Source organism: Zeus faber (assembly GCF_960531495.2).
Source record: "Zeus faber genome assembly, chromosome: 7".
Lineage (NCBI taxonomy): Eukaryota > Metazoa > Chordata > Actinopteri > Zeiformes > Zeidae > Zeus > Zeus faber.
The window spans coordinates 34,084,715-34,108,565 of record NC_137203.1 but is presented as its reverse complement, the minus strand read 5'-3'; the positions used below and the strand labels follow the sequence as shown (position 1 = coordinate 34,108,565).

General features: G+C 42.8%; 1 protein-coding gene across 1 annotated transcript in view; it reads right to left on the bottom strand.

Annotated features, from left to right (window-relative positions):
• The window catches only part of LOC307233126 (tight junction protein 2-like), a gene marked incomplete at both ends in the record, with an annotated part of 146,091 nt that overhangs the window by 56,961 nt on the left and 65,279 nt on the right, over positions 1 to 23,851 (bottom strand). Inside the window, 5 exons of the mRNA XM_080004338.1 lie at positions 15,050 to 15,113; positions 15,418 to 15,536; positions 15,640 to 15,748; positions 18,663 to 18,816; positions 19,161 to 19,264. Coding sequence (XP_079860464.1) covers positions 15,050 to 15,113; positions 15,418 to 15,536; positions 15,640 to 15,748; positions 18,663 to 18,816; positions 19,161 to 19,264 — 550 coding nt within the window. The remainder of the gene's footprint in view (positions 1 to 15,049; positions 15,114 to 15,417; positions 15,537 to 15,639; positions 15,749 to 18,662; positions 18,817 to 19,160; positions 19,265 to 23,851) is intronic.

Here is a 23,851-nt window from a genome sequence, read left to right as displayed (position 1 = left end):
AGCATGGGAGCGGTAGCACTGTGCCATCACCCCCCAACTAACTTCAATGACACACATTAAGTTTGTTAGTTGGAATGTGAGAGGCTTGGGCTCACATGCTAAACCCAGCAAAATCCTAAGTCAACCTCACCAGGATGAACCCCAGCTTCTGTCTACTGCAAGAATCCAACTTCAATGGATCTGAGCACCTCAAACTCAAAGCAAAATTGGTTAATCAGATGTTTTCCACACCGTACAACAAAAATTAGGTGTCTCATATTGATCAATAAAAGAATCCCATATCAAAATAAAACCACAATATCAGACCCAGAAGGGCGTTACATAATGATTAATGGGATTTTAGGAAACATCAAATTAACCATAGCTTATATGTATTGCCCCAATGAGGATAACCCAAATTTATTTCACAATATATTTTCACTCTTAGAATTCTCTGAATCAATTATTATATTGGGAGGAGTCTTCAACACACTACTGGATCCAAGTTTAGACTGTTCTCCAGCCAGAAATATTCACAAATCCTGGCGTTCGTCGGACACTATAAAACAATATATGCGTGATCTTGCTCTTGGGGATTGTTGGCGATCAAATAACCCACATTCTAGGGAATACACATGTGACACACCACAGCAAAAGCCGCCATCTTGCGCATTTCTAAAATCGCCAGAAGCAGCCAAATAAGTTAAAAAAATCTTTGTTGAAGGAAAATTAGATTTTTCCAGATTCGTGTTCCTTTGTGTGTTTTTTTATCTCTCAATGTATTTTCAAAACTGAGTTTGATTTACAAATAGTAGAAACATTTTAAACCGTCGAGTTAAATATTCCTCAGGAACAGTGCTGTATAACGCTGATGGAGCGTTTCCTTTAAAGAGACCGCCCAGGTGAAGATCATTCATCCCTAGTCCATGTGATGTTAAGTCACAATGTGAAACCGTTTTGATAGAATCCAACCTTTAAATCGTATTACTTTTACACAAACGGAGCCACTGCGAAGAAGAAAAACCCTTCGCGTCACGCACCTATGTCATTTCCGTAAACAGACGGATAAAGTTCAGCACAGGGGTGTTTCGGTTTCACTTGTCTGGGGAAACTTTCTTCTCCGTATCGTTATGGATTATGCGCTGGGGTGGCGGAAGCTCTGAGTCATATTTCGGACCTTTATCTGACCAGTGCGATAGATCCAAATCAGTGTTCGCAGCACGTACTGGACTTCATTTTCAGTTCTAAGATGTAGTATTATTTCATTCTCCACTCACAAGAAAAATAAAGAACAAGAATTACAAAATAAACTCGAACAGTGACTAAAGCAGTTGCACTCCCAACAAGCCCACTCATCAATTGAGCAAATCCGAAATGAGATCTGGACAATTACATCTCAACTTGATCTCAATCATCTCAATCATCCATCAAAAGACACAATTGCCTATGCAACAAACAAGAGCAAATCATTTCGAATTCAATGACAAATCAGGTAAATTTCGAGCAAATCAATTGAAACGCGATGGAGAAAAAACACTTATAACAGCCATCAGAGATCCACAGGGTAGAATAACATACAAGACATCAATAACATATTTAGAGACTTTTATAATAACTGATAACACTTGGATAATGAATCAAATATATCAAACATTCACTCATTCCTTGATGATATTGACCTTCCTAAACTTTCGACGGAGCAGGCTACCACCTTAGATCAACCACTTACTCTTGAAGAACTCTGGAAAGCTCTCTTCTCTATGCCCAACAATAAATCACCTGGATCAGATGGCTACCCAGTGGAATTTTATAACACTTCTGGCCACATATCTCCCCATTATTCATCAGAATGGTTACAGAGGTCAAGTCAACCTCCACCATGCCTCCGCACATGAATACTGCTCTCATTTCAGTTTTGCTCAAACCCAATGAGGACCCAAACCTCACCTCCAGTTACAGACCCATAAGCCTTATTAACTGCGACCTTAATATTATAAGTAAAACATGAACCAACAGAATTGAAAAAGTAATTCCATTTATAATTCACCCAGACCAAACAGGCTTTGTCAAAAGCAGACACTCATCCAGCAAGATGTGTTGTTTATTCAGACTTATCAGCATATCTAAAAGGAACAACTTTAAGACTATTATTGACTCTTTGGATGCTGAAAAATCATTTGACAGAGTTAATTGGACATATCTATTTTCAATCCTCAACAAATTTGGCATTGTAGAGTCCCTCATTCAATGGATCAAAATCCTCTACAACTCTCCATCTGCTTCTGTCATCACCAATGGTTACACTTCACAGCGTTTCACTCTACAACGCGGCACAAGACAAGGATGTCGGCTCTCCCCTTGACTATTCGCCATCTTTATTGAACCCCTCACAGCAGCCATCCATCAAAACAGTAATATCGTAGGCATACAAACAGGAAACTCTGTTCACAAAATCAGTTTGTATGCAGACAATATCTTGTTTTACATAGGGAACGTAATATCATCACTACTGGAGGTGTTTAATCTTATATCTAAATTCTCAGCTATCTTAGACTATTCAATAAATTGGACTAAAACCACAGTCCTACCACTCAGTGGGGGGGACTGCAATGCTACATCCCAGAAACTTCCCATAACCATCACAACGGGCAATATTAGATACCTTGGTATTGATATCTCCACCAATCTGTTAGATTTGTTAACCGTTAACTTCACTCCATTGCTCAAATCCATTAAGAAGACCTCATTCGATGTAACAAAACCTACCTATCTCACAAATTGGTAGGATAGCAGCAGTGAAAATGAATATACTTCCAAAAATAAACTTTGTATTTCCAATGACCCCAGTGCAACCAACTGGTTGGTTTAATATTCTAGACTCAATAGTCAATCAATTTTATTGGAAATACAAGAAAACGAGAAGAAAACAAGCAACACTACAGAAAAACAAAGACTGTGGAGGCCTAGCAGCCCCAAACTTTAGATACTACTATCTAGCAAACCATCTTCAATTTATAGTTAAATGGTTACAACCAGGGCAACAATTGGCCCATGGATGGCGAGATATTGAACAAACTGAATGTCAGGTGTTATCATTATCTGATCTCCCATTCCTTACTGAATCAATAAGGAAACATAATTGCTTTAAAAACAAATTTATCGCAACAACTCAGTCAGCCTGGTGGAAATTCCTCAAACTCAGTGGTCACGGTCTATCTCCAAACAAATTCCCGCCAATCTGGCAAAACCCAGATTTTCTGGTTAAAAACAGACCAGTAATCTTTAGGTCTTTGAAAACACAAGGAATTACTCATCTGGAGCAAATTTTTGAAAACAATTTGCTTATATCCATCCCAACTTTTACCCAAAGGTTTAATATCGGTGGCCATGGCATCCTTCAATTCCTTCAATTACAGCAGTCTCTAAAAGTTAAAATCAAATTGACGAACAACATCCTACAACCACCTCAAATGATTGCTCACTCATATCGGTCACTTGAAAAATCCCTTTTCCAGAATATACAAACAATTTTGTATATGGTATACAATACAAAAAATTACGCGCAATTTTAACTGCAATTACCAACAGCACAAATTAAGCACTGGGGTTTTCTAGGATGGCTGGTCACTGGCGGGTCGGTGTGGGGGCGTCGTTGGCCGGGGGGGGGCGGTTGGGTGAGACCCCTGGCTGGGCTGGAGTCCTGACGGCTTGCGCATGGTGGCTTCGGATGTGCTGTGACCTGGCGGGGCTGCGGAGAGCGCCGCCGGGTGCCTTCCGCAGCCCTATGTAGTCGGGCTTTCCTGCAGCCGTAGGGTGTCTACAAGGCTGCGGAGTTGGGGGGGCTCAGGGGCCCTTTCTGCTGCTTGAATGCACCGTGACCTAAAAACCGGCCTTCCACACCAGTACTAATATGGATAAGTCATGTACACTCACCGGTGGACATCTTACACACACATACACGCACACACAAACACACACACACACACACACACACACACACACACACACACACACACACAGGAGGGCCCATCACACACACACACACCACCACACTTGCTTCGAGTGCACCAGCACCCTCCTGGTTGCATTCCTCTCCATTCCTCCCTCATTTATTGCCATAACTATGACAGGAAGAGGCCACGTGACCAGTTGTAGTTCCAGTTTTCCTGGACCTAATTAACTGTTTTTCAATACATCCAATGTTTATGTTATTGTGTAAATGTTGTTTGTTTCTATGTTTATTTGTCTCACCCGTGGTGATTCTCCCCTTCTTGGAGTAGTGATCAGTTGTTTATAGACCCAAACATGATAAATAGTTCTCCAAAGAGGGGGGTTTGTGATGGTTTTCTATAACCAAAAACTGCGCTCTTGTCATTCTACAGGTCATCCACAGGACAGAGTTATTGCAGCAGTTCTTGATGATTTAAGAATTAATAAAGAGTTGCATTGCAGGTTGAGAACTTGAACTCCACTTGCAGAGTAACTCTCTCCTAGATGCAATGGCATACAAATACTCAGTGTTGTATGACGAGCATGCTGACAGCACAGGTAAAAAAAATTTATAATAATAAAAAGAAAAAACAACAGAAACAACATTAGAAAACCAGTAGCAACAACAGCAGCAACAACAGCAGCAACAACAGCAGCAACAACTAGCGCTAGCCAAGACAACGTCCACCTTCCAAAATCCGTTCAGGCAAGGGTCAAAGCTGGGAAACAGTGAGGATATCACGGTGGGAAAAATGCAAAATTCCTAATCCAAATCACACACACGAAGACATCACCAGAAAAGGAAGTGGTAGCTCTCAGCAGAACCGGAAATCTCCTCGTCTGTACTTAGTCAACAGCGTGCACCATCTTATCTCAATCCAGTCGCGGGGCTTTAATTAACATCTGTAAATTATGAATTGATTCGCATCAGCTTGTGCTCCTGTCTACTTTCTTCATCTCTCTGACTATCCCATTTCTTCTTCGCTAACCTCTTCTGCTCTATGCTCTCCTGTACTTCCTCATTCCACCACCAAGAGTCCTTGTCTTCCTTCCTCTTCCCGCATGATACACCAAGTACCTTCTTGGCCATCTCCCTCATCACTCCTGCAGTTGTTTCCTAGTCATCTGGTAATCGTTCATTCCCAGCTATTACCTGACTTACCTCTTCCCTAAATTGAAATATGTATTCACAACAGCCAAATCCATCCTTTTGGTGAAATCCACCACCATCTGTCCTTCAACATTCCTCTCCTTGACACCATACCTACCCATCACCTTCTTGTCACCTATGTCTCTGATCCCTTCGCCTACATGCCCATTTAGATCTGCTCCAATGACCACTCCCTCTCCTTTGGGGATGCTCTCCACCACTACATCCAACTCACTAAAGAATTCTTCATTCTCGTCCATCTCACACCCAACTTGGGGGGCATATGCACTGACCACATTCCTTATCACCCTACCAATTTCCAGCTTCATGCTCATCACTCTGTCCGACACTCTTGTTTCCTCCAAAACACTCTTGACATATTCTTCCTTCAAGACTATCCCTACCCCATTTCTCCTGCCATCCACTCCATGGTAGAACAGTTTGTACCCAGCTCCGATACTCCTGGCCTTACTCCCCTTCCACCTGGTCTCTTGTACACATAGTACATCTACCTTTCTTCTCTCCACCATGTCAGCCAGCTCTCTCTCTTTACCCTTCATAGTGCCAACGTTCAAAGTTCCTACTCTCCTACCCTTCTTCCTCTCCTGCTGTCTCTGGACACGCCTTCCCTCTCTTCTTCTTCTTCTTCTTCTTCTTCTTCTTCTTCTTCTTCTTCTTCTTCTTCTTCTTCGGCCGACAGTAGCACAATTTCCACTGGTACCCTGTTGGCTAATGGCACCAGTGGCGGTCGTTGTTAACCCGGGCCTCGACCGATCCGGTATGGAAATCAGATTTGTTGTCCACATGTTTGATTTGGCATGGTTTTTATGCCAGATGCCCTTTCTAACGCAACCCTCTCTATTCATTTGGGCTTGGGACCGGCACTGATGAAACGCTGGCTTGTGCACCCCCAGTGGCTAGATTTTGTGAATCATCTGCATAATTATGGTAATTTATTTTGTATTTCTTTACAATATGTGCAAGTGGTAGCATATACAGGTTAAACAATAATGGGCCCAGAATCAAACCTTGGGGCACTCCACATATAATATCCACTTTTCCGACACGAAATCTCCAATGGACACAAAGAACTGCCTGTCCTGTAGGTAGGTTTTGAAGTAGTTTAGAACCGGGCCAGATAGACCGACCCATTTTTAAAATCTTGCTAATAAATTCCAATGGTCAACAGTGTCAAAGGCAGCACTGAGATCCGGGAGCAGAAGAACAGATCGTTTTTTAGCATCAGTGCTTATGTGCAGATCGTTCAGGACTTTAATAAGTACTGTTTCAATGCTATGGTGAGGTCAAAAGCCAGATTGATAGCTGTCTAAAAGGCTGTTTGAGGTTAGATAGTTGTTTTTTACAAACTGTTTTTTAAGTATTTTGTTGAGGAATGGCAGGTTGGAAATGGACCTGTAGTTGGCTATAACTGTTGCATCGTGTTTGGTCTTCTTCAGGAGTGGTTTAATGACAGCTGTTTTAAATGCTGCAGGAAATATACATGATTGAAGAGAGCTGTTTTAAAATTTCTAATACCTCATGTGCTAGGCAGTTAAAAACAGTTTTTAAAATGTGGTAGGGAGAGGGTCTAGGCAGCAGGCGGAGGACCTGAGCTGACCAACAATAATACAATATTGTCTTTTTTTGTCTAAGGGGACGAAGTGAGACATGACAGCAGTCATATTACTGGAGAACTGGAGGGTAGGTTTATTTCTGGATGTTGAGGCGCTAATATTCTGTCTGATAGCTATAATTTTGTTACTGAAGAATGTAGCAAACTCCACACATTTTTCGGTGGAGAGCATCTCTAACGGGGTTGTAGATGGTGGATTAGTAAAGTCAATCAACAGTGGAGAAGAGCACTTTACTATTGTTGATATTTTCATTAATGCTTTTAGAAAAGAAAGACTTTCTGGCCTGTTTAATTTCTATATTGTATTGATTGAGTCTATTCTTGTAAATTTCATGATGAACCTGATGTTTTGTCTTTCTTCATTTTCGTTCTGCCTGGCGACACTCTCTTTTAAGCTGCCTACAAAGAACTCCATTTCTCCAGGGGGATTTTGGTTTTTCTATGTTATTAGTTTAACAGGTGCAATGATAAATTATATTTTGTATTTTGTAGTTGAAGTTGTTGACAGGATTCTCAGTTGATGATGCCATGATCAGTGGTAACTCATTTACAATTCTCTTAAAGATTTCAATGGTATTATTATTAATTGTTACCCCTCTGTTGTACAGGAAGAGCAGACACGTGAAAGAATATTCAACAGTGATCTAAAATAGCAACATCCATGACACAGGGTACAAGTCCTTTTGATATCACCAAGTCCAAGGTATGCCCCTTTAAGTCCAGAAACATACTGAGTGAGGTCAAATGCCTCCAATAGGCTAATGAAGTGTTAGGCATCTGGGTCTATTTGATTGTCAACATGAATATTAAAATCACCTGAGATAATTACACAATCATAATCAGTGGATACCTTGGACAGTAGCTCAGAGAATTCATCAAGAAAGCCACATTTGATTAAAATCGGGGCAGTGCAGTTTATAGATATAGCAAGGTGTTCAAAAGACGTGAATTCTCAGAGGAGATTTTTCTTGCAGGTATAGATATCAGAGAAGACAGCAGCTATTCCACCGCCTCTCTTATCAGCTCTAGTAGTTTGGATGAATTTAAAATTAGGGTGTGCTGTCTCAATGAGAGCGACTGTGCAATTTCTGTCCAGCCAGGTCTCAGTCAGGAGAGAGAAATCCAGGTTATGGGTACTTATAAGCTCATTAACTAAAAATGTGACCCACCGCATACTTTAGGGTAATTTGGCGGCTTTTTACTTTTTTTTCGCATCATTTGAAAGTGGAGAATCAGAGCTTCCAAACAAGGTGTCACATGTGCAAATCAAGCAAGAATTTTTAAAGCTATGACTTGGTACTGACAAGGGTTTGGCAAACTGTGATTCTGAGATAATCACCTTCAAAGTTTTACCCACACTTAGCTTCATTCAGGTAGCTCCGAGAATGCAAATGGGGTTGCCGGACAAACAAAGCCTCATGGCTACTTAACATAATGCTAAATGGACCAATCATGAACAGCATTGAACAGCGTAAACAACACACCACTATTTTTGTTTCAAAAAATATTTTATTTAACAGTAAGAATATCCATTTTTTATAAAACTGGAATTATTTTGGAGTTTAAAAGTACGGACCACACAACAAAATGTAGAGTCTATCAGTTATGAGTCTAGGAAAATCTGAAATCTGAAATCTGAAAATGTGAAAATCACCAACCTCAACAGACTTGTCATCAACTTCTTCCGTTGTAACAACAATGGGCATATCGTCGGTCTCCTCCGGTGGTTATTGAAAATATTTTGTTTCATCATCACATTCAGGTTGAAATCTGCTGTTTGAAATGTTCTCCGCTGTCAGATTATGTTGATAATATCAGATTCAGCGTCACCGTCATTCTCCGCGTTGCTATCGGGGAACTGACTATCATCGCGGAAAATGAGGTCCAGTACCTGCTGCTCACACTGACTTGGATCTATCGCACTGGTCAGATTAAGGTCTGCGATATGATTTAACACGTCCTCCACCCACTTCTCGTAATCCATAACAACACAGGGAAAGGAAAGTTTTCACAGACAAGTGAAACCGGATCCTTGTCTTGTTTACGGAAGTGACGTCAGCGACGTCAGCAATTCTTACTCGATGATACACGTTAGTACACACCCCCTCCACAACGATGTCTCCGAGTGTGTGTAAAAGTAGTATGATTAAAAGGTTGAACTCTATCAAAACGCACATTGTGACTTCACATCACATGGAATATGGATGAATGACCTTCATTCGGACAGTCGCTTTAAAGGAAACGATCGACTGCCGTTGTTCAGCCCCTGTTCAGCCTCTCGGTAAGTGAACTGCGTTTCCCCATGTAATCTAACAGGAATATTTAACTCCACAGTTTAAATGTTTCTACTATTTATAAATCAAACTCAGTTTTGAAAGTACGTTGAGAGATAAAAAAAAACATGAATAAGGACATGAATCTGGAAAAATCTAATTTTCCTTCAAGAAAGGTTTTTTAAACTTGTTTGGCTGCTCCTGGCAATTTTAGAAATGCGAGGAGGTGGCAGGTTTTGCTGCGGTGGGTCACAAATGACTTATAAGTTTGTGACCTGATGTTTAATAAAGCCATTTTTATTGTTTTGAGTGCATGGCTTTTTGGGGAACTGATAGTCTGAACCGGTAGAAAATTGTTTAGATTCCTGTATGTTACAGGGAAGTTATGTGATTTTGGTCTATGGTTAATAATTACAGGAATTTGTAAAGCAGAGTGACAGTCATTAATGTCTGTAGAGTGCATCGGACTCACCAAACAACAGCAGTGAACAGAGGATTTCAGCATAAGTTCCATGTTCAAGGCGAGGGAGACGTGGTCCGTGAAAGTTTAGATGTACTCCATCATGTCTGAAGACGTTTGGACAGTTTAAGAAGGTTCCAAAGTTGTCCACAAACAGTATGTTGAGGGAGCAGCAGTATTCCTTGAGCCATGTGTGTAGCTGAAGGACACGTGAGAATTTTATGTCTCCAAAGCTGGGACACGGCAGCGGGCAGGAGACGATGAATCGGCAGTCCGACTGTAGAAGACTGTCAATATGCTTCGTAAAGTCTTCTTTAAGTGTCTCCGATTGTTTGTTCCTGAGATCGTTGGTTCTGATGTGGATAGGAAAAGTGTAGGCAAACGGGCAGGCAGCTGTGGGATTCTGGAGTCTATATCCTGGACGTAGCACAGGGACGTAGCACAGGGTTTTAGCCGCAGGCAGGGTGATGTGTCGAACCATGGAGGAGCCGACCATGAGCATGGATGGAGGTCCGGCAGCAGAAGATTCCCGAGGGACAGCAGCAGCAGCCGAGCCAGGAGAGCACCGTCCTCCCGGAGGCGGTGAAGGCTGGCGGTCAAAGTCACTGGCCGCGGGGCGATGGATAGTCTGGCGGCAGTGGAGACAAGGCTGGTGGCGATAGAGACCATCTTGGTGAACTCGATGCCACGGTGGACTGTGAGCCCCTCCTCAAAGGGAGGAATTCCTGCATATCCCTGACTTCGACTGTGAGCTCCAGGGCTTGGAATCTGTTCTCCAGCCGGAGAGTCTCCGGCATAGAGCAATGCAAGTAGCGCACACAACACCAGCTACAGCTCGCCGCCAGGGACTAAGGTTTTGGGGTGGAGCAAGTTCGGGACTTGGGCCGTGGCTCCTCTATCATAGCCGGTGGGGCGTCAGATGTATCCGACTCACCTGCAGTGAGAATGGATCCGGGCCATGGGAGAGTGGAGTCTAAGTCTGGTCCGATCACAGCGGAGGACATGGAGCAGGGGATGTGCATAGCCTGAGCGCTAGCGATGGAGGTCAGATCCACAAACAGTTCATCCTTCTTCTTCACATGCTCACGCAGGCTGTGCATGTCTTTAAAGACCGACTTCTCGAGAGCGCTGAGTCTGTCTACCAGGCGGAAACAGTTCCCACAATCCGTGGAGGTAGGCTTCGATGCCAGCATTGTTAGCAATATACTAAGCTAATAGGCTAACTAGCATTAGCCAAGCGCTAGCCGTGCGCTAGCCAAGCCAAAGTCAATGTTCCAAAATCTGAAAAACAGTTCAGGCGACGGTAAAAGCCAGGAAATAGTAGAGATATAACAAACAATCCGAAATCTGTAATCCAAAATCAATTAAAGTTGGGTAACGATTCAACGAAGTAATGCACACGCAAAGATGTCACCTGAACCGGAACCGGTAGCTCTCACTGGAACCGGAAGTTAAATGTTAAGTGACCATCTCTCTCCGTCCAGGAGGGCGGACGCAGCTGCACTTCAGCGCCACTTCTCTGATGTTTTATTTTCCATGACAGGCCTCAAGTTACTCATACACCACCATGTGGAGATGACCCCGGGAGTGAAGGTGTGTTCTCGACCTTATCGCCTGCCTGAAGACAAACGCAGGCAGAATTAGAGGCCATGCTGGACATGGGGATAATAGAGGAGTCCACGAGTGACTGGTCTAGTCCCATCATGCTGGTGGGTAAGCCCGATGGGTCAGTCCGGTTCACTGGACACTGGATTTAACCAAGGTCTACTGGCAGATTTCCTTGTCTCAGGAGTCCAAGGAAAAATCAACGTTCTCCAGGCCGTTTGGCTTATACCACTTTCCCAAACTTCCATTGGGGTTGTTCAGTGGCCCAGCAACCTTTAAGAGGCTCATGCACATTCTACATGCTGACGCAGTACGTGGTCCTACCTAGATGACTTTATCATTCAGAGCGACACCTGGGAGCGGCATATGCAGCATAAGGGCGCTGTATTTGAGTCCCTGAGGCTGGCTGGGATCACCACCAGCCCAAAGAAGTGTGCCGTGGGATGGCAGGAGGTACAGTATCTGGGGTACCATTTGGAGCAAGGCCTGGTCTGCTACCCCAGCTTGATAAAACTGCTGCGGTTGCAAACAAACCAAGACCCAAGACCAAGAAGGAGGTGAGGCAGTTCTTGGGGCTGGTCGGCTACTATAAGAGGTTTTTCCCCAACCTTTCGGAGCTAATCAGCCCCTTTGACCAACTAAATTCGAAATGGTGCTCCAGATCCGGTCCAGTGGTCAGAGGCCAGCAGGCATTTGTGAGTGTAAAGTCAGCTCTCTGTGGGAAGACAGTGCTGTTTCACCCTAACTTTTCTCTCCCTTTCTGTCTGCAGACCGACGCATCGAAAGAGGCCGGGCGCAGTCTTGTCCCAGGAGGTGGAGGGGACCGATCGTCCGGTGCTGTACCTCAGCCACAAGTTCTCAGAGCGGGAGTCCAGGTACAGTGCGGTGGAGAAGGAGTGTTAAGCCATCAAGTAGGCAGTCGGTTCCCTCCACTACAACCTCCTGGGACGAGCGTTCACCCTCGGTTCAGACCATGCCCCGCTGCAGTGGCTCCACCGCATGAAGGACACAAACGCCCGGATCACCCGGTGGTACCTGGCTTTCCAGCCCTTTGACTTTTGGGTGGTCCATAGGCCGGTGGCGCAGATGGTCGTGGTTGACCTTCTCTCCCGCTCTGGGGGGGGCGAGTCGGCTGTCGGCCGGACGGCTCCCTGGCCTAAGTCGGGCGGTCGGGGTAAATGGCAGACAAAGGGCCGTGTTCAAGCACCGGCTGCCGACAACAACACGGTTCCCTTTCCTGGGGCCGCCAAACTGCCTCGAATCAGTGCCAGCGCGGCAGTGCCAGCGCGGCAGTGCCAGCGCGGCAGTGCCAGCGCGGCAGTGCCAGCGCAGTAGTGCCAACGCGGCGCTACCCGGGTGCCCACGTCCAGGATATAGACTCCAGAATACCACAGCTGCTGGATCAAAACCCGTTTGCCTGCACTTTTCTTATCCACAACAACAACCATTACATTACATTACATTTAATTTAGCAGACGCTTTTATCCAAAGCGACTTACAATTGTTCAAACACCGACGGACGCAGCCATCAGGAGCAATTAGGGGTTAAGTGTCTTGCTCAAGGACACTACAACATGCTAGCAGGAGGAGCCTGGGATCCAACCAGCAACCTTTAGATTACTAGATGACCAGCTCTACCGCCTGAGCTACCATCCCCGAGCTACCAACCAACCGTGTGAACCCTTATACATGTCTGTGGAATAACACATAGTCTGGCAAATTGTAGGGTCATGACACTACTAATTCTGCTATATTTCGAGAGATAATCATGGCCGACGGCTACAACTGGAAGGACACCTGTAATCACTGTCCCGCACCACAGATACCAGTTCCTACTTCTAATCCTGCCTCATACACTCAACCCATGCCAGCTGACACCCATTCATTTGGGCTTTTTGATAGTACCCCTGACCAGCCTTTCATGACACAGGGCCAGGCCCTTTATCCCCTGCAAGTGCCTTCCCTGCATGTCCCTCTGCAAAACCAGTTGCCCCAGAACCAAATTCTTCCCACTGTTAACCAGTGGCCCCAGAACCAAATTCTTCCCACTGCTTACCAGTGGCCCCAGAACCATAGTTAAACCACCGATAACCAGTGGCCTCAGAAACAATATTTTCCCAATACTATCCAATGGCCTCAGAAACCCAAAGGGTTCCACTCAGGCGAGGCCCCTTTTCCTATAGGCCTACAAACCATGGCCCAAAGCGCAGGCTCCACCCTTTTAGGTCCACCTCCTGGGGTCCCAGCTGCAACGCCTAGCCACGCACTCCCAACGCTAACCACGCCATCTCTGTACCCAGAACGCCCCACCACCTCGGCCCTCGCCATGACGCCCCACCATGCCGTGGACACCACCGCATCCAACACATGACCAACTCCTTCCGTCTCTTCAACTTTAACCCACAACGCCTCCTCCCACACTGTCACCGACCACGTCGATTGGAGTTGCCCCTGCACCTCCACTACACCGGACTACTGCGACTCCTCATCCAGCTCACCCAGCTCCTCCTCTGACAACACTCCTCCAAAACAACACCCCACAGGAGGCCTCAGAACCCACAGCAGAGAAGGAGTCCCCAGTACCCACAGTAGACCCGTTCTTCGCTCATCCCATCACGGTGGCAGCTATGCCTTTGTTGCTTTCTCACACTCACCACGCTTTTTGTTTTATTAAATTTTATACTCACTACGTTGGTTACATTTTAAATCAGTTTTGTATGTTTACATGCAGTAGTTTGATTATATGCTCACTTACAGGCACATTTATGTACTGTGTGTTTGCATACATTATATCCTGCATGTTCATTGTTACCATAACTACTTACAATCCTTTATTAATCCTCATTATTTTCATTAGAATGTGACGGTAGAAAAGGGGGAATGTTGTGGTTTAATTACTATCCTGTTATTGTTAAATTTAGTCGCCCCACATGAAAACCCATAATATGTTATGTTAAAATCAATGCAAGAACAACCAGATTTAATACCAAATTTAATATAAAACTATCCCTTAAAAATACCTTTGTAAAGTAGTACATTCTGTAAACCACCAGATGGAGCCATGTATGACCAATAGAGGGCACTATCTCCTGAGGTCATGTAAGATAGATATGCGAGATATGTAAACGAGCAAACGCCTCGCCATGACTATAAAGATATGAGAAAAAAGGAAGAAAGTTTGAAGGTCGGAGTAAGATAAGAGCGCCTAGCCACGACCCAGTTCTTTCAAACCCCGAGTATTTTTAACCAGCCCGAGGTGCAGGATCTCTCCTACACAGGGCTCAGCTGTGAATCCTTTCGACAGCAATAATTCCCAGGCCTCGGCTTGAATATTTTTGACTACGATAATCTTGACCTGAATCATTTTGACCATGATAAATCACACATTTCGGCCCAAATCTTTTAAGCGACAGCAGCGCCATCATGTTGGATCTGTACTCACTTCCGTGTTCTCGCAGAATCACAGCATCAGTGATCTCTCTTCACTGTAATCACTTTCTAACTGTAATCATTTTCAATTGTGAATGGCAATGAAAACATTAAGCAGGGCATATTTAACGACTGTATTTGCAGATCTTCAGTGGCTTCTGCACTCACACATAAGTGCTGTCTTTGAGGAACACAAATCTCAAGATGGAGAACAGACGGAGGTACTCCAGCACTCCCAAAAATGCTGAATATCTTCCTGCGAGAGGAAAAATCTTTTTGACGCCAAAACAAACGTGGATTCCATATAGCTTGCCACCATTGTTGTTTGAGCAGCAAACTTGCAGCAGTGACATTATATACTTATTAGACACTCATGAGTCTGCCACAACTCAACATGTCGCTCCTCCACTCACACTCACACTCCACCATTCTTCAGCGCGACTACCCCAGACTACTCTGACTCAAATCGGCCTTGCAAATCACGTAATGTGGCCCTAGCTACATTTGCAGTCCCAAAGGGCTTCACTCACCCATAGATTTCCCCCTCTTCAGGGCTAGGCCCGAGAAAAATTTTGGGGGCCATTTTGAGAGTAGCTGTAAGAAAGACAGTTAATGATCAAACATACAACATACATGTGATCAGATTATATTGAGCTTCAATTTCAACGTCTTTTGTATTTCAGATCCATGCGCATTGTCAGATGTGAACAAGCAAAAAAGCTCTGTGTAATCTTTCTGTGTAACAGTTTACTTAAATAAATTAAAGAGGTAAATTTAAGGATAAAGAGGAAGTTCGGATATTTGTTCTTTATGCAGTGTAAATACCCCTACAGAAAGCAATGCTCAGGGGCATCCTACATACTGAGATGATGTGTGCCACAGTGAGCTAGCAGAGCACCTTGATGCTTCTCCATGTGTGAGGCCTTTGCTTCTAGATCTGACGACAGTCGAGAGTCAGCTGGCACTTTAAAGGAGGACGTGTTAGCAGTTAGCTTGGCAACTCTTATGGGAGCTTCCCTGTCAGACAAAGAAGATACATTAGTTTGAAGTTTGCTGTTGCATTTGATTTTGATATTAAAGTACATAATTCATTGTTTATTCATCCATTCATTTATCTTACCTGGACTCATTTTTTTCATTAGAAGAATGGGAGGACAGATCCGAGGGAGCCTGCAATCGCCTATCATCCGGTGGAGAGTAGGCTCGGCATGACTCCATCTCTGAGACATCTGACAAATAGCCAGACAAATGAGAGGGAAAGGTTCTGAGTTAAATTGACTTCCAGTAAAGCATACAAACTAAAACAAGCCATTGTTAAGATTCTCTATCACCACCACCCGCAGCAGCGCCAACGTGATGGGTTGTCTCTAAAGGCCTGCACACCTCACAATTGGTCCCAAGCCAGAAAAAGATAGACGTTTTAAGGGTGATCTCTGACAACCTCTACCACCATAGTCAATTTTCAAACAGTGATTACATTTTGTCTCAAATGTTTATGTATGTTTCCATTGAGAGGAATTTTGCAAGTTATAGCTCGATCTTGTGAAATTACATGACTTGGCAAGTTTAAGAGAGTTAAACATTTTCCTTTGTTCTGATCAGATCCCTCATTGATGACTGATCAATAGAAGTTAATTTGATATTAACCAAGGTGCTAATAATCATTACCTTAAGCGGAAATGGAAGGAAGCATTGATTAGTTGATTGGAAGAGATAGGTACCACCTGCTGTTGAGATGCCTTATTTTGCTGTGCCTGCACAGACAGCTTTGCTTACCATGTCTAGATGCAAACAAAGGAGGCACTACAGACACAGACGGCTGTGTTCTGTGTTAAAAACATGTTATTGTCATATAATCAAATGTGGAAAAAGGGAGGTGGAGGTCTTGAGATAATATTTTTGTGGTTGTCTTTGGAAGCACAGCTTTGGAAAAACCCTCTGAAAATAAGAAAGAAAATAATTTATTATTCTTCAAAGGGGAAATGACTCAATATGCTAAGAGGGACACGGGCAAATCACAGTGCCATCTGATGTTTCCCTACCAGACAGGTTTTTTTAATAAAACAGAGGTGCTGGTACTTTGCAGCCCCCAATGACAGGTACAAATAATCTGGTTGGGACAGAGAGAGGTTAGGTTACAAAGGAAATGCACCTTGATTCTTAACATACAGGTGTACAAATTAATAGTAATATAGAGAGACAGAGGGAATGGGGGAGAATATAATGAATACCGGTTAAGGTCTGAAATGATTTGAAACTAAAATGCTGCTGGGAAAAAACAACAACTGGACTGACAAACAGATGACAAACAGATTATATTAATATGCTATGGTAGGTAAGGTACATTAACATTTTATTAATTTGATAGTTTAACAATTCATTCAACTCTCTTACCCAAAGTTTTTATCATACAATTCTGTATTCATAAAAATCAGCATTACGGTTTAATTATGGTTAAATTATTAGGAACCTAAAAAATTAAGGAGAAAATTTGAAATTAAATGATATAGCCAATGTTCCATCCATCCATTTCTATAATCTGCAACTCCAGTGCGTGACAGGGTCATACATTCTGCGTGCATACTGTACATGGACTAACACATCGGTGCAACTGCTGGGAGGTCGTGTAGATTCCATGACGCCGAGACTTTAGATGGCAAATTGGTGAAGCCTATGTACAAGTAAAATGCATATGAATAAAAATGCCTTTTAAACCAAATAAGTAACCATCACTTAATAAAACAAAAAAATTACATACTTTGCTTCTATGATTTAACAAATCATAGCATAGTCATTGGCGTGTCTGGAATGGCCCTGAAACTGATACAGCTCAATAAAAGGCTGCAGAGAGAAACAACAAGCCTAGTTTCCATGAAATTAGGAACATACAGCTTTCACCTCCTCTTGAGTCATTATGTTGTTTCAAATGCAGCTACATGCAGAGTCATTTTTGGCTCTGCATGTTTGATTGATTGGTTATCCATTTGCTGGACACAGTGATTATCAGCTATGCGCCGCCTGTGAAACTAAATGTTCTGGCGCTGTCGGCTTGCCAGTTCTGTCAGCTGAGTTAATTTAATGGTAATGTTTAGACATTGCAGCTTTTACCTAAAAGACACTTAACCTCTTACATTACGTAGAACTGTGCTGTTTTATGGGAGAAACAGAACATATCGGAACAAATCATGTATTGAGGGACATCAAATAAAAATCATCAAATAAAAAAAAAATCAAATTTGTAAATTACTAAGCATGTTATCAATGCTTAGTCAGACATTACCTAAGTGAAAGTGGCTTCATGCGCGCACAGCAGAGTCACACAGCCTCTGGAGTCATATTTCACTTATCACGGGGGCAGAAGAGAGAAAGAAAGCTATAGAAGTGCTGCAAAGAAACCACTACCAACCACTTAGGAGGCCAATAATAAGAAGAGAATTGCTTGGGCCAAGAAACACGAGCAATGGACATTAGACTGGTGGAAATCTGTCTGTTGGTCTGATGAGTCGAAATGTGAGATTTTTGGTTCCAACCACTGTGTCTTTGTGGGACGCAGAGAAGGTGAATGCATGATCTCTGCATATGTGGTTTTCAGCGTGAAGCATGGAGGAAGAAGAGGTGTGATGGTGTTGGGGTACTTTACTGCTGACACTGTCTGCAATTAATTTCGCGGCATGGTGGCTCAGTGGTTAGCACTGTTGCCTCCCAGTGTTTGTGTGGGTTATCCTCCAGGTGGTCCGGTTTCCTCTCACTATCAAAAGACATGTATGTAATATTACTGTTGGTGCCCCTAACCAAGGCACTGGCGAAAGAGGTGCGGCACTGCAGCTGCCCACTGCTCCTCGGTATAGGATTGGTTAAAAGTAGAGGATAAATGTATGGCTACCACAGTATTGTCCAGCAATACGCTGTCCAATCTTGTTTGTGGTTAGTAAGATCATAATTTGTTTTTCAACGGGACAATGACCCAAGACACACCTACAGGCTATGTAAGGTGGCTACCTTGAGGGGAATGCAGGAAGTAAAATTGGCTGAAGCCAATTTTAGCCAATCACACAATGACTACAATAATGTTTATTCATATTTTTTTGGAACCATGAACTGTTTGAGTACACATTTGTCAATAACGCCTGTTCAGTTCCTCACCTTCATTTTCTGACTCAGAGTCAAGTAGGGGTGGGATGCGAACAAGCATCTGCCGGTGGTCTCGCTGGACCACAAGCTGAAGTTTTCCCAGAGACTTTTCTATCAGCTTCCCAGCATCATTTAGGGACAGGTTCTCAGTCACTGTACCATTGATCTGCATAATGCAAACAACATGCAACAGATATTGAATTAAATGAACAACAGTCAAAATGAAACGGCCCCACCACAATCAATATCTACCTCAATCCTATCTATCCATGCAGAAAAAAAATCGAATCCCATGTAAATGTTCATGTGGATTCAGCATGTGTGTTGATTATTGTAAGTGTGACTGTCCATCCTTATTTCGCCTTTTTTTGTATTGTCAACTAACATCTAAATACCTAATTCATTTCAAAAAACGTGTCTTTGACTGATGACTGGTAGTATTATGATGAAAACTGTTTTGATGCCTCTACTAGAATGTATGAACGCAGTGGAAGCAAAAAGCCTTTGCACCTTGAGGATGATGTCTCCCTCCTGAAGATTACCATCCTTGGCGGCCAGACCCGTGCCGGTCATCTGCTTGATGAAGATCTGGCTGCCCAGACGCAGGCCATACTCTACACAAAAGAATACACACAAGATGCCACTAAAATTCACTGTGGGAAATGAAAGAGGATATTTATAGATGTTAGAATACAAAGAAGGGCTGTACAATGTCAATGCATGTAATATAATTTTTTTTTCAATTGCATCCATCTCGCTGAATGTCTCAGCCAGCGTTGAATATAAAAGTTCAAGATTCTAAACTTAGATTGTTCTGCCAAACCAGTGGGACAAATTGGATATAATTTTGTTTAAGTTGCTTTTTTGGAAACTTTATAATTTTATACACCCATCAGCCACAACATTAAAAAAACAGTGACAGGTGAAAGTGAATAACATTACTCATCTCGTTCCAATGGCATCTGTCAAGGAGTGGTATATAAGGCAACAAGTGAACAGTCAGGTCTTGAAGTTGATGTGTTGCAAGCATGAAAAATGGACAAACGTAAGGATCTGAGTCCAAATCAAGGGCCAAATTGTGATGGCTAGACTACTGGGTCAGAGCATCTCCAAAACAGCAGGTCTTGTGGGGTGTTCCATGTTTGCAGCGGTTAGTACCTACCAAAAGTTGTCCAAGGAAGGACAATCGAGGTACCGGCGACAGAGTGGGTGTCCATGGGCTCATTGATGCACATGGGGAGGGAAGTCTAGCTCATCTAGTCCGATCCCACAGAAGAGCTACTTTAGCACAAATTGCTGAAAAGTTAATGCTGGCCATAGAAAGGTGTCAGAACAAAGTACATCGCAGCTTGCTGTGTATGGGCCTGTGTTGCCGCAGACCAGTCAGAGTGCCAATGCTGACTCCTGTCCACCACCGAAAGCGCCTACAATGGGCATTGTGAGAGAAAAATGCAGATGATAAATGCTTATGAAAGATATTGCTTTACAACCAAGCTATATTTAAATGCTAAGGGGAATATGCTTTGTTTGTTGACTCCTCCCTACTGCCATTTATCAGGAGATCTTACATTCCTGCACACAACTGTCACAACTGTTGATTTGTCTGTTTTTCTAGCTTCTAAAAGGACCAAAGGCAGGAGCAGTGGGCACCATACAACAACGCGCCTGGGGACCTGGTTACATATGTCCATCACTTATCAGACTATGATGTTGTGCATGTTTTTGGTGGGGGTCCTTACTGATGTTACAGGGAGAAAACCTCATGTGAGCAGGGGGAAAACATGCAAACTCCACACAGAAAGGACCTAAATTAGGAGATAACCCGCCAGAGCACGGTGCCAACAGCAACCCAGGTGGGAATCGAACCCAGGACTGGGTAATGCTCCTTGGGGCTGTGCGTGGGGGTTGCTCCACAGCCCTCTGGCTTCTCCGGCAGACGGGGGTCTTCTGTGGCCACAGGGCAGGGTACTCGGGGCTTTCCTGCAGCCGTAGGGTGTCTACCAGGCTGCGGAGTTTGGGGGGCTTCAGGGCCCTTTCCGCTCCTTGAAGGCACCAGTACTCTCTACACCAGTACTAATGGGGATAAGTCATGTACACTCATTGGTGGACATCTTACACACGCACACACAAACACACACCAACACCTACAGGCGGTCCCATCACACACGCACACACCACCACACCTGCTTCGAGTCTACCCCAGCACCCTCCTGGTTGCATTCCTCTCCTTTCCTCCCTCATACTGCCATAACTATGACAGAAAGAGGCCACGTGACCAGTTGTAGTTCCAGTTTTCCTGGACCGAATTCTGTTTTTGTTTTTGTTGTCATCCAATGTTTATGTTTTTGTGTAAATGTTGTTTGTTTCTATGTTTATTTGTCTCAACCGTGGTGATTCTCCCCTTCTTGGAGTAGTGATCAGTTGTTTATAAACCCAAACATGATAAATAGTTCTCCAAGGAGGGAGTTTGGTGGTGGTTCTCTATAACCAAAAACTGTGCTCTTGTTATTCTACAGGTCATTCACAGGACAGAGTTATTGCAGCAGTTCTTGATTATTTAAGAATTAATACAGAGTTGCATTGCAGGTTGAGAACTTGAACTCCACTTGCAGACTAACTCTGTCCTAGATGCAATGGCATACAAATACTCTGTGTTGTATGCGCAGCATGCTGACAGCAAAGGTTAAAAAAAAAAACCGGATAAAATAAAATAAATTAATAACTAAGTGAAATGCAGCTTACTTTCTAACCAGTTTTAGTAAGTTTTGAATAGATTCTATTCAATCCTATTCTAAATTCTAATTCTTACCAGTCACTTAATTCGGTAAGGCTGGTAATTGTTTAAGTATAATTGAACAGCATTATTTCAGTTTTTTTATTTTACTCTAGAAGTGATCTCGACTTGACATTGAATAAGGTAGCTGTTCAAATACAGTATAAAACGTTGCAAGTAGGTTAACAAAGAGGAATAATTGTTTTGCTTTGTACACAGGAGAGGTAATGGAATGTGCACGTTTGCTTACGAACAATTGAAACACTAAAATAAATGTGAAAAATGTTGGCTGTTTCAATGGCTTTTCATTTCGGCACGCCAAATTTTAAAGTTTGAATTTGAAAATATCGAAATATCAATTATGTTGTAATTGTGTATTGATGGATATTAACCAACATGTCTATCAGTATTTTATTTCCGCAGCTTTTAAGCATTTGAAACAGGAATCCACTGGGCTGCAGTTTGACTTTTCACCAGTGTAAATGTGACTGCTTCTGACTGGAAAGCCCTGAAGGATTGACAACAGAATTGATCAAAGAGAATTGCTCTTGAGTAAGCCATAACATGTCCAGCATTCAAAGGTCCTCGAAAATTATTGATATTATTGCTATTTGTATTTAACTGATTTGCAAATACGATTATTTAATAGGCTCAATTAGAATTATTGTGAGATAAAATGCGTGCAAGCATATACATGGCAAGAACTTTATTGAATTTAGCTCTATACCTCATATTGAGCTCCATTGTTAAATAATTGCCAGATATTATAGAGTGCCCTATAGAACCAGAATCGTTTTGATTTGTTCTTATCTAAATGTGACATTGTCCTAAATTTACCTTGTTGTTGAAGCAATGTTCAGAAGTTGAGTTCATGATTACTGTGTTATAACTTAAAGACACTTCGAGACACTCTACTCCTGCATTGCCTAGATGGTCTGTGAAGACCTTGTGTATGGATATCCAGTTTGGCTAACTTTAGGCTGATTAACTTGGGACATTTTCTAAACAACGAAAAAAGTTCTGTTATGCAAAATGAAATGCAAGTGTTGACTTCTGCTGCTCCTCCTCTCCACCAACGAACATGAAGTGTTTGGCCTCCACTTACCACAAAAGGACAATTTAAAAACAAAAAATAACATTAACTATTTATCATGACATTTATTTTATTTTTATTTTTTTTTCCTCAAGGTCGCACCCTGGCCTGGCCTTCATGGGCTGTGTTTAAGCTGTGTTGTTGCAAACTTATGGAGATTAAATACAACTTGTGGCATACTATGCTCTGAAACTTGGTGCCGGGTTATTGGGTGGATTAGATGCTGTAGCCTTTTTCTTGCCACGGAGCAAATCAGTCATTTTTCTCCGGCAACACCTCTCCATCATTAACATGTGCAACTTTCACTTTGCTTATGTCACTCTGAGGTGGTACACCGCTCAGTCTCCAACTTCTCTTCACCCCTCTTATGGAGATTCACATAACTGTTTGGCAGCAATAGCCGTTGTGGCTTCGCCCCGCCCAGATCTTGCTACTGGAGCTGTTATAAAGTTCAACCGCAATAATTTAGACTCATGAGTACAACTATTAGGAGGGTTTTCATTTGTCTGTCTGTCCATCATTTGTTTTATTTTGTATAAAACTGTGTCTGCCTATTTTCTACAACCGGTTGTGTTTGTGTTTCTATCTGTTGTAAAATTTCTTTTGTTTTATTTTGATTCCATGAATGTGTACAGGCCAATGAGATACGGTGCGGTGTAGCTGATAAATGAGATATACAGATCATCTGTTTAATGTTTTGATATCATAACCCTCCCACTGTGATCTTCCTATTTGTGTTATTTACATTAATGTACTTGACCCCATCGCTTTAGGAAATGTTGGAGCCAATGCAGTCAACAAAGCCGCCATACATGATAGTGCTCTTGTCTAATAATGGTTGTTCCCTCCACAGATGAGGACACAGGATTCCTCACTTACCTTGTTTTTTTCCTCTACTCACAGGCATTCTGAACTGAACTATTGTTGTGACAAGCCAAAGTTTGAAGTGGCAGAGCCACTTGGTACTGTATGATCCGCAGGGGGAGTCATTGCTTTGCTTGTTTGACATGGTAAGTACCATTTGTCAAAACAGAGGGATAGTTAGAGAATGAATTAAACATTATGATTGTGCTCAGAACAATGCAGGAAGAGGCGTTTCTACCGCCAGTTTTCTGCATTCTATTCAAAGTGCTCCTTTCAAACACTTCATAATGGACTTATCAAGCTGACTCCCTGTTATGGTTAAAATATTGTTTGGTATCGATCACTTTTAGATTTTACTAAATTAATGGATTGTGTAGACAGGACATGACATTGTGATAATATTATTATGTTGTTACACTAGGGTGCATGCATTTATTTTGTTACTGAGACTGTAGTCGGCTATTCAAGAAT